This window comes from Salmo salar, chromosome ssa15 (genome assembly GCF_905237065.1).
Source record: "Salmo salar chromosome ssa15, Ssal_v3.1, whole genome shotgun sequence".
Classification (NCBI taxonomy): Eukaryota; Metazoa; Chordata; class Actinopteri; order Salmoniformes; family Salmonidae; genus Salmo; species Salmo salar.
The window spans coordinates 54,757,400-54,768,928 of NC_059456.1; the positions used below are offsets into that span (position 1 = coordinate 54,757,400).

The 11,529-nt window shown below is 43.9% G+C and overlaps 1 protein-coding gene across 2 annotated transcripts; it reads left to right on the plus strand.

Moving 5' to 3' along the window:
• Positions 1 to 286: 286 nt before the first annotated feature.
• On the plus strand, positions 287 to 10,352 carry LOC106571747 (tribbles homolog 2). 2 transcript variants are annotated; one of them, XM_014145158.2, is made up of 3 exons: positions 287 to 1,653; positions 4,772 to 5,064; positions 8,026 to 10,352. In XM_014145158.2, the coding sequence occupies exons 1-3, from the start codon at positions 1,384 to 1,386 to the stop codon at positions 8,498 to 8,500; spliced, it is 1,038 nt and encodes a 345-aa protein (XP_014000633.1). In that variant the 5' UTR covers positions 287 to 1,383; the 3' UTR covers positions 8,501 to 10,352. The 2 variants fall into 2 exon arrangements, with proteins under 2 accessions (XP_014000633.1, XP_014000635.1); XM_014145160.2 differs by lacking the exon at positions 287 to 1,653 and adding an exon at positions 4,309 to 4,599.
• The last annotated feature ends 1,177 nt before the right edge of the window (positions 10,353 to 11,529 follow it).

Consider the following 11,529-nt stretch of genomic DNA (forward strand, 5'->3'; position numbering starts at 1 on the left):
CATATGCAGCATATATGGTAGGCTACAGTAGCCTGCCTTACCACACTCCCATGCCGTGGGCAGGCTACATTTAGATTAATGGGGTGTACATGCAGCCCACATGACTGCTGCATATTACTATAGACGTTGTGTCAAGATCGGCAGGAAAACCAATGGGGTTCCTCTCTGTGTGTGTGTGTGTGTGTGTGTGTGTGTGTGTGTGTGTGTGTGTGTGTGTGTGTGTGTGTGTGTGTGTGTGTGTGTGACGTAAGGGAGGCGGGTCGGAGGCAGGTCTGCGTGTATGTGTGTGAGCGAAAGAGTGTGTATGGAAGCCTATCCGCCAGGCTGTCGGCTCCTGCACTGAGGCACGGTGTGTGTTGCGCGGCTGACCTCGCATTGAATGGACTAGATTTTCCCAGCCACGTAAGTACACACCACGGCCGGAAAGGATGTCTTGCTGAATCAAGGGAAAGGCCTGGGAAAGTCGGCCATCCCTTAATTCCAGCTGCTGAAACAGTCGACGACAGTTCCTTCGGTTTTTAAAATTCGTCGCAAAGGACATCCACTTCCGAACACAACAAAGGGCTACGAATTCTGGATGGTTTTCTCTCCATATTTGGTCGATGGCAATCCCCGAAGCTCGCTGCATTTGTGGAACGAACAAGGCCCATCTGACACTGGCCTGGTAGCTATGAAGCAATAGCATTGCTTTTGCTATCAATAATTAATGTTGATTTTATATATAGCCTACGGTAGCTTGCAACGTCGGTGCGATTTTAACCGCGGTTACTTTGTATGGTCTCAGTCTGCAAGCTATTAGACGGATACATTGTTTCTATTTTTTGAAACGTGTCATGTAATTGAATTCATCTGCGGGATAGCTTTATGCTAAATATTCAATCTAGCAGTCCAATCGTCATTACAAAGCTGACATTCGGTAGGATTTGAGTGTTTCTTTTGTAGCAAATCGGCATTGCTGTCTCTCGCACTCGGGAAAGCGTTTCTGCTCAAATGCAGCACCGTCTCTTCTGCAGAGGGCTGCCGTGCGTTATGGGGCAGTGAATCTTGTTTTAGTCCTACAGCTGGGTAGATAAAGACCACATATTGCAAACATTATCTTAGAATCGTCTCTTTCTTTGCGTGTATTGCACATGAGCCCTCCAGCTGTACATATATAGCTTGACATAGCCTAGCCTACGTATTACAGTGTAATAGGTGCCCTTGCAAAGGTAGCACAAGATATTATCTAGAGTTATATTTTTTTTAACGGCAGCTACAAAGTATTGGGCCACAACAACCGATCGATTGACTCAAGTTTACATCCCAAAGTAGTGCTGCTACACATCCCTGCCTTCGAAGAGAAGAAGACCCCCGGATAGTTTGGAAGTGTTTCAGGGAATCCTGATGAACATACAGAGATCAAATCCCATCAACATCTCGCGTTATGGGAGATCACGGCACAAAGCAACCGAATTCGAGGAGTTATCTTGCTTGAGGACTACAGAATCCAGCCAGAGTTTCAGCCCTAACCTAGGATCCCCTAGCCCCCCTGAAACACCAGATTCCTCCCACTGTATCTCCTGCATCGGGAACTACCTGCTCCTCGAGCCGTTGGAGGGGGACCACGTTTTCAGAGCCGCCCACCTGCACACCGGCGAAGAGCTTGTATGTAAGGTGGGTATTCGAGCTATAAGAGTTGTATGGGCCCTTGGGTTGATTGACGGTCGCATTAGTCATAAGAGAGATTGCAGCAGATATGGGCCTATATTGTAGCAAACGTCATGCAAATTCCAATCATCTCGAGGAGATCACACTAGCCTAACCATAAAACACCATATTTGGTCAATCCACCAGGGTCATATGGAAGTTGAATGTAGAATAGAATTATAGCACTATAATAAACCTGAACTTGCTCACAATGCAGCCATCTATTTTAGCTATACATATATATAAATATACAGTAGTTACATGTTTATAGCTGTAGGGCAGGCCTGGCTGGTTGCCTTTTTTAATGCAAATGTCCCACGGACTGTCCAATAGGGCATGCACAATTAAACAATGCACTGTATAGATAAATACCCGGTGTTGGCGCGAAATTTGTCTCCTGATATTTTATGCATGAATTGGAAATACAGAAAAGTGAATGGAGTGCAAAGCAGGCAGACAAGCAGGCAGCTCAGCTCGCGCGTGTCTGGAAAGCTATGTGGGTCCGGTTGCATGATGTAACGTCGACAAAGGAGTTAGTAACTGCTCTCACAAACTAATAGCCCGTGTAGCACTACCCAGTCCTTTGTTCCTCATTGTTAAAAAATGAATATGAGGTTTTCCTCATTCTCCTGCGCATGCAGCCTGGTCTCATAGACTAGACGTAATATAGTAAATTCAAATCTGGATAAACTGAAATTAGTAACAAATGTTAGATTTGGTATGGTTACATAAGACAGATGGTTACTTATGGCAAAACCTACAGTAGGGGGGTTGGTAGGGCGTATAACGCAAATGTCTAGCCATCCAAAGGTTGCGAGTTTGAATCTCATCAGTGACAAATTTAGCATTTTAGCCCTCAGGGCTCCCAAGTGGCGCAGCAGTGTAAGGCACTGCATCTCAGTGCTAGAGGCATCACTACAGATGCTGGTTTGATTCCAGGCAGTATCACAACCGGCAGTGATTGGGAGTCCCATAGGGCGTGCACAATTGGTCCAGTGTCGTCCGGGTTAGGGTTTGGCCGGGGTAGGTTGTCATTGTAAAAAGGAATTTGTTCGTAACTGACTTGCCTAGTTAAATCAAGGTTAAATAAATACAAAATTCAATAATTAGCAACTACTTACTATTTAGCATGTAGCTAACCATAACCTTAACCCTAATGCTAATATTAGCCACCTAGCTAGAATTTGTAACATATCATGAGTTTAGCAAATTCTTAACATATTGTTCGTTTTGCAAATTCGTAACATATAATACGAATTGTAATTCATAACATAGCATAGAAAATGGGTGATGGACATCCACAAATGAATACATACCATACGAAACGGAACATACAGTACCATACTAAAATGGAGGAACTTATTTACTTATATAATAATACGAAATGCTCTGAGACCAAGTTGGCACATAGCACTAGCTCTGCTTTTCATTACTACCAAAATGACCCACGGTTTCCCACGGTAAATGGGTGTATAATATAATCATGTTTCAGTTTTTCTAGTGCAATATGAGTATAATACATTTCATTGTAGTTAAATCTCCAACTTGTTGTTGTTTTTCTCATAGGACACACATCACCAGAGGGTCTGAAAGATCCGATATGTGGTCGACTTGTCGGATAGGACTTCAATTTGTGTATATGGCAACCTTTTGGCCTTTGTTTCCACCTCTCTACAGTACATTATTGACTTAACTGTAAATCGATATGAATGTAAATAACCTTACGGTAACTCTTTACATGAAGTTCCACTGTTTCCACCACTGTAAAGTACATTATTGACTTAACTGTATATTATGATTATTGGCGCATTGGATACATGTACCCTTGGGTACATTCAAATGATTAACCCTAAACAGGGTCATAAACCTGACCTGATTAATAGGAAAAAATAGTTAGGCTAAAAGCACACAGGCCCCATCGGAGCACAGTCCTAGAATGATAAGTATGGCCTTTGGCACTGTAACTGCCACTGCCAGCGAGCTATATTTATACATCTGACCTCCATTTTTACTGAATGTTGCCAAGCAACATCAAAGATCAATTTGTAATCTCAGAATTGACAGTTTACTGCCTAGGCGTATTAGTAGAACCCAGCTACAATTGTAGACCTTGAGAAGCACACACACACTGCGGGGTGAGCCAGAGCCTAGTGTTTTCTAACCATTTATCGACTTGGAGTCGAGAGGCTCGTTCACCTGGGCCTCACTTGCTGAAAGTCAAGGTGGAGAACTGAGGGAGAGGGGTTACTATGGAAACCGGGGGAGCCTGAAGCATATATATATATTTTTTTTCACCTTTATTTAACCAGGTAGGCAAGTTGAGAACAAGTTCTCATTTACAATTGCGACCTGGCCAAGATAAAGCAAAGCAGTTCGACACATACAACAACACAGAGTTACACATGGAGTAAAACAAACCTACAGTCAATAATACAGTAGAAAAAATAAGTCTATATACAATGTGAGCAAATGAGGTGAGATAAGGGAGGTAAAGGCAAAAAAGGCCATGGTGGCAAAGTAAATACAATATAGCAAGTAAAACACTGGAATGGTAGATTTGTAGTGGAAGAAAGTGCAAAGTAGAAATAGAAATAATGGGGTGCAAAGGAGCAAAATAAATAAATACAGCAGGGGATGAGGTAGTTAATTGGGATAAATTATAGATGGGCTATGTACAGGTGCAGTGATCTGTGAGCTGCTCTGACAGCTGGTGCAAGAAGGACGACAGCGACAATGTTACAGAATGTTCACGTTCAGATATAAATGTATGCGTGCAGAATATGGAATAGTTACCCTGTAGTTCTATGTGTTTACCTTTCTATCTGCAGCAGCAATCTAAATGTTGCACCCCATGGAATGAACCTTGGTCTGAAGGTTCTGGAGCCCTGGGGGGGCGTAGGCAAATTCATTAAGGTGAAACATTGGAGAAATATAGAGCTCACCCGGTTCTCTATTCTACACGATGATAGACAATCACATCAGTTCTAGTCTACACAATGTGCTGAGCAATGACTCATCTCCATCGAATACTAAACTCCCTCCCTCTCGTTCTCCCCGCCCACCCGTTCTCCCTCCCCCTCTCCAGGTGTTTGAGATAGGCTGTTACCAGGAGTCCCTGGCGGCCTACTTCGCCCTGGGCAGACATGAGCACATCAACCAGGTGGTGGAGATCCTGCTGGGGGAGCAGCGGGCCTACGTCTTCTTCGAGAGGAGCCACGGAGACATGCACTCCTTCGTCCGCACCTGCAAGAAGCTACGCGAGGACGAGGCCGCCAAACTCTTCCGTCAGATAGCCTCGGCTGTGGCGCATTGCCACGACAACGGCGTGGTCCTCCGGGACCTCAAGCTGAGGAAGTTTGTGTTCCGGAACGAGGACAGGTGAGGAAGTGGACGGGGTGAGGAGGGGTGGGGGGTGGGACCTCTGTAAATCGATGTGAATGTAAATAACCCTACGGTAACTCTTCACATGAAGTTCCACTGTGTGTTAACACTGTAATTACTACAGTAACAATGTAGTTGTTACATAATAATGGAGTTGAGCAGTTTCTATTTAGATCAGGTCGCCATATTGGAGGTACGCAATATAACTAGGAGTACACACATGTATGCGGTTTGGGGACAAACAGGGAGACTGGATACAGTCTAGACCCCCCGGCCAGCTAGCTGAATTGCTCTTAAACTGGTTAACAGTGAAGCAGAGATGCCAGGAGTTGCTTTGTCTGACAGATGTTCAGTTCCATTGGGATTTACCATGTAAGGCTGTGGCACAGAGTAATGAATCGGTTCTACACCGACATCAGCTAGTGCAGGCTGTAGTATATACTGACCCCTGGTGATGGGCTGTCCACATTTATCACTATAGTGATCCAGGAGAACGGTGTTAAAAACATATTCTAATGCTGCTTTTTTAACTGACTGGTCGAAGCAAGCATGTGTTGTTCCTGGCGCTGACTGGATGCCCTCTATCTGAATGCCCCAGCCCAGACGCACACTGAACTCAAGTCAGCTTTGTGTTTTCTCCTCCAATGGTTGAGGTTACATTGGGCGAAGTGTAAGCCGATCCTAGATCTGTTCAGGACCTCATTCTGCTCCAACCTGACAGTGGAGTAGAGGCCCTTTATCTATGTGAATATGTGGCTGCGTCACCCTCTGGCTCTGCTCATTGAAAAGGGAAGCTGAGCCACACTCATTTAATAGCAGTCTAACGACCTTGGCTGCCATAACAGGACCAACCATGTGACAGGGTGGGATGTGAAACCCTCCACTGAATGATTGATGGGGGCAGAGCTTGGTTCAAGGGGGGTGAAGAGAGACACTAGGGTGGGGACTGGGGGTGCATCTAATTCTAAGTGGCTTCCTTCCTCTACTCCTGTCCTTGTATCCTCTCCTACATCTGGACTGATCGGAAAACAAAAACTAGCACGGGATGAAAACATTACAAAAACAATCTAAGCAGTACAGTGGTAGGCTACTGGGAATCTGCTTTCACCTGTCCAGCTCTTTCAAATTAGTGCAGATGAAGGAAAGGAGATGAGGAGACCGGAGAGGATGCCACTTCAGACTATTCAGAGTCACCCTGGCCAAAAGCCAAGACCCAGAGCCTTAGTGGCAGGCCAGAGAAGGGAGAGAGGGAGAGAGAGATAGGTGTCCCAGTAAGTTGATATGGCCACAGTATTTGCAGTGTGTGGTGACAGACTGGGAAACCTGCTTATGTCATCATGGTTGAATTCACCACTCACTGTCCCCCAGGAATGGTTATAGGTCATACTTGCTGGGATTCAGCATCAGCCAGGGGATATCTAGAACCCAACCTACAAGCACTGTCCTTACTGTACCAGACAGTGACCTCTTAACCCAGCAACGTGTTTTAATGTACTTAACATGAGATGCTATGTAAGCAGCAGTAAGGCATATGTCAACCTCTTTATTCTAATGGCTGCCTAGAGTGTTTGCTGGTATGTATGTTGCAGGTAGCTCTGTTAGTGACATTTACAAATGGGCTGCTTATAAATGTTATTATCGTACCCATTGAGGTAATGCATTGATTGCATACTCTCAACTATCTGAAATCAAGCTCCTTGAACAAAATAAATCTGAACAAGTGAGGCGGATGGTACAAAATCCCACAATTAACACAAAGTCAAGACTAAGCACAAATCAGTGGAGGTGTGTGTTTGAGCACTTGTGCATGTGAGTGGAAGATATCTTCGGGATTTATGCATTAGCCACTGCTGCAGCTCTGCTCTTCTCCTTAATTAACCTTTTACTGCAGTGGACTAAATCAGTATCACACAAAGTGTTTCTTGGTAGTCCTAAACACATCTACTTTGAAACCAAAGTATACACCTCACACACATGGTTATGGGCTTAAAAAAAGACACCTTTATCCAGTGGTGGAAAAAGTACCAAATTGTCAAAAATGTTTATTAATTATGAAATTATGAAAAATATTAATAATTGGTCATTTAACTGCAGGAAAGGGCTACAGTGGATGAAGTGCTCAGTTCTCCCTGAATGTGTGTGTGTGTGTGTGTGTGTGTGTGTGTGTGTGTGTGTGTGTGTGTGCGCGCGTCTCTAAGAGCCCACTTCCACGCAAACAGATGGAGCCACTTTAGGTGGAGCCTCACAAGTGTCCCTTTCTCATCTGTGTATAGGGTCTGTATACCGTGAACCACTCCAGAGTCCTCATCAGTCATGATGCCTCTGAACAACCCTTCGTTATGATCTCAGAGAAGCAATGGCTGTGATGGTCTGCTTTGAAAAGAGACGAGGCATAATGGTTCTCTGTTTAAAAAAAAAACACACTGAGGACGAGAACACTTTTGAGGGTTGATTCCCGTTTTGAAACTCTTCTTACCACATGCTTGCTCAAGGCCTCTGAACGGAAGTCGTCCATAATGGCGGTTCTTTGTTGGACTGGAGAGGTCTATTGAATCAGCTGGGCTATAAATAGGCTGATGCATGCTGGCTGGGTGCGCTGCTCTTATCTCTGTGAATGGAAATGTCAGATGTAAGCCCCAGGCATTATGTGCTCTACGTGATTTAATGTCCAAAGCTATGGATCGGCGATGTCCATCACAGTGAATTACATTGCGATCCCACTAGAGGAGGGCAACTGCCTACAGTGATCAAGAGCTGTGCGGCAGAGGCATTTCTATACACAATGTACTTTTGATTTTACGGACCATTTACGTTTAAATGAGAAAATGCGTCATTGTCCATCGGTTATATAAAGGTCAGATATGATTCTTATCAGAATGTATTTTGTGTTCATCCTCCTGTGGAAAGAGGACTCTGGGCATTAATATTTGTTTGTTGTCTGTTCTTGTCTCCCTCCAGGAGCCTTGTGAAGCTGGAGAGCCTAGAAGACACCTACATCCTGGAGGGCCATGACGACTCTCTGTCAGATAAACATGGCTGCCCCGCCTACGTCAGCCCCGAGATCCTCAACGCCAGCGGCAGCTACTCGGGCAAGGCGGCCGACGTCTGGTCTCTGGGCGTCATGCTCTACACCATCCTGGTGGGTCGCTACCCCTTCCACGATGTAGAACCCGGCTCCCTGTTCAGTAAGATCCGCCGGGGCCACTTCAGCATCCCAGAGACCCTGACGCCCAAGGCCAAGTGTCTGATCCGGAGTATCCTCCGCCGGGAGCCCGCAGAGCGCCTCACGTCCCGGGAGATCCTGGAGCATCCCTGGTTCTTATCCTCCGGGGCAGCAGGTGGCGCTATGGTTCAGGGGAGAGGGGAGAGAGAGCAGGAGCAGACTGTGCCCGAGGTGAACATGGAGGAGGAGCTGGATCAGTTCTTCAGCTGAGCAGACAGGAAACAGGAAGCACAAAGGGAGAACTACCCCACAACGCGGAACAAATGCGACACGCTCGGAAAGAGCCTAACGGTAGATTAGTTGTTTAGCAGGTGAAACATTGTCACTCACAGAAAAGGTGTTTCCATCTTTTTTTCTTTCCATTCCATGGAAAACCAACCTCGAGGCGGAGCCAGGTGGTGAATGGCTTACAAACGTCACAGGGGCGGGACTTCTGTTAAGAGGAGTTGCCGCCACTAGACATGCAAGTCGCAAACAATGTAGCAAACATAATCTTTTTTTTTTTTTTCGTGGTGCTGTTAAAAGTAGATACATACGACATGTGGTGACGCTACAGCAAGCACGAAGGGACACAAGACCTCAGCCAAGGAGAACAAGACACATGTCAGTCAGTCAAACTGCTACTACACTCCTCTGAATTTTCACACGACCAGGTATAAATTGCCCACTAACCACAGATCTAAGATCAGATAACCCAACCCTTAATCCTAAACCATTATTAGGAGGATTAAAACAATATCTGACCCTGGACCCGTGATTAGGGCCAACTTCTACCTACTCTGTTCGAACAATCATCAGGACAGATGACCTCATTTTTGGTTGCTCACTCATTGTTTGTCTCTCATTACCTAACATGACCTTTGACCCTAGGTTATAAAGCTCTTACTGACATAGAAGACGGATAGTCACTCAATTATTGTACGTACCCGTCTTCAGAAACCTGTGTGCTTCATCATCTTTTTCTGTGTAACCTTATTCCTCTTCCCCACTTATTGTGTGCATTTCTTAAAAAAAAAATATATGTTCCACCACCATTCATTTATCATTAATTAATAAGGCTAGGTTTTAAGTCTGATATCACCTTGTTGTATTAAGCTATTCCATTCAGTTGTTACTGCTGCTTTGATATCTTCTCCTTAACCATCATTTGTAACCTATCGCTCTCTCGTTAAGCCTTCACCAGTTGCATAATGCACTTGATTTGTTTAGGCTCGGTGAACGATCGTTTTCACCTCTCTAGATGCGCTTTCTCTATTTAAGTTTAGCTTTTCATTTGTAGGAACGGAAAACGTTACGTTTTATTTAAATTGTAACATCAACTATATAAATATAAATATATATATATTTAAAAAACATTGCAGGGTTTTTCTTTTCTTTTTCAGAGATTCCTTTTACATGTATGTATTGTAGGCAATATTTTGGACACAGGACAGGTGCGATGGGAAAAAGGCTGTCCGAAGTTTTTAGAAAAAACCAATTAAACTTTTGTGCCAGTATTTCTGTGCCCCCACCACCCATGTCGACTTCAGTCACCCTTAATATATTTTATTTTGATCTTGAAACCAATTATTAGAAGATACTATCACAGTAACATGTTCTGCAGTAGCCCATGTTGATTTTCTTCTGCCTGCGTAGGTCCTGTGAAACTGTCCTGTTCTGAATGGGTATCAGTGGACATGTTTTGTCGTATCTCAATGTTACTTGAATTTGTGTTTTTATTGACTAGTCCTCGGCATGTGCCCTATGAATGCTATCGCCTGCCTAGCAGGGTGAAACAAAACAAGCTTGTCTTTATAAAAGTAAAAAACACAAGTGAACATTTTATCCGAAATTTGCTATTTTGAGTCGCTTTTAAAACTGACTATTGCTTTTATTTTGTTTCGTAGAATGAGCTGCCCATATTTGCGTTTAGTGCTGATTTGGTGCTAATGTTCAAGGAGTCTTTTTGTTTTGGAGGGGAGTGGTGCATGGTGGGAATTCTGCCTCGGATGTTCTGATTGTAAAATGTAACAGATTTTGGTGTTTTGTCCAAATTTATTCAGTAAATAAATTGTGAACTGCACATTGGGTTTGATTCTTTTCTTAGCACATCATAGATATTGTATCTTTATGACATTAGGCCTCCGTATATCGTTAGTCAAGCCGCTCTGATGGTTATTACAAAGTGCTTTATATTGGGGATTGCGTTGTGTCTCAACATTAGCTCAGGCCACAGTGATGTAACCGCTGCGTTTTCCTGGAATACATTACAGTATGAACACTTTAGACATCTTTGGGTGAAGAGCACCTAAACACATTACAGAATGTCTCAATGCTTAAGTGCTGAGCTCACAGTGTTAAATAAACAGGTATAGTATTACCCCAATTAAGCGTAGTGTATTTGAACACACACAATGTTGAGACTTTCCACCTGTTAGACTATACATTAGGCTAGTTAACTACAGATACTCTGCTAATGCAGATAGTATCCATCTGTCCACACACAACAGACTTGAGCAGAAAATAGTAGTATTTTGTAGTTTATTTGAAAATACCAACTTTTCAAATACTCAATGTAGTCCAATATAGTTTATATAGAGTTTCAACTAAAAGGCATCTACAGTGCCTTCGGAAAGTATTCAGACCCCTTTAGTTTTTCCATATTTTTTTACGTTACAGCCTTATTCTAAAATGTATTAAATAGTTTTTTTCCCTCATCAATCTACACGCAATACCCCATAATGGCGAGAAAAAAAACAGTTTTTGTATAAAAAAAACGACTGAAATATTACATTTACATAAGTATTCATATCATTTACTCAGTACTTTGTTGAAACAGCTTTGGCAGCAATTTCAGCCTTGAGTCTTCATGGGTATGACGCTATAAGCTTGGCACACCTGTATTTGGGGAGTTTCTCCCATTCTTCTCTGCAGATCCTCTCAAGCTTTGTCAGGTTGGATGGGGAGTGTCGCTGCACAGCTATTTTCAGGTCTCTCCAGAGATGTTAGATCGGGTTCAAGTGCGGGCTCTGGCTGGGCCACTCAACATTCAGAGACTTGTCCTGAAGCCACTCCTGCATTGTCTTGGCTGTGTGCTTAGGGTCGTTGTCCTGTTGGAAGGTGAACCTTCACCCCAGTCTGAAGTCCTGAGTGCTCTGGAGCAGGTTTTCATCAAGGATCTCTCTGTACTTTGCTCCGTTCATCTTTCCCTCGATCCTGACTAGTCTCCCAGTCCCTGCCGCTGAAAAACATCCCCACAG

Bases quoted from the DNA above. Each gene is read 5' to 3' on its own strand.
- LOC106571747 (XM_014145158.2), top strand. From the start codon at position 1,384: ATGAACATACAGAGATCAAATCCCATCAACATCTCGCGTTATGGGAGA. The intron at 1,654-4,771 runs GTGGGTATTCGA...CCCCCTCTCCAG, and splicing joins GCGAAGAGCTTGTATGTAAG to GTGTTTGAGATAGGCTGTTA. The intron at 5,065-8,025 runs GTGAGGAAGTGG...GTCTCCCTCCAG, and splicing joins GTGTTCCGGAACGAGGACAG to GAGCCTTGTGAAGCTGGAGA.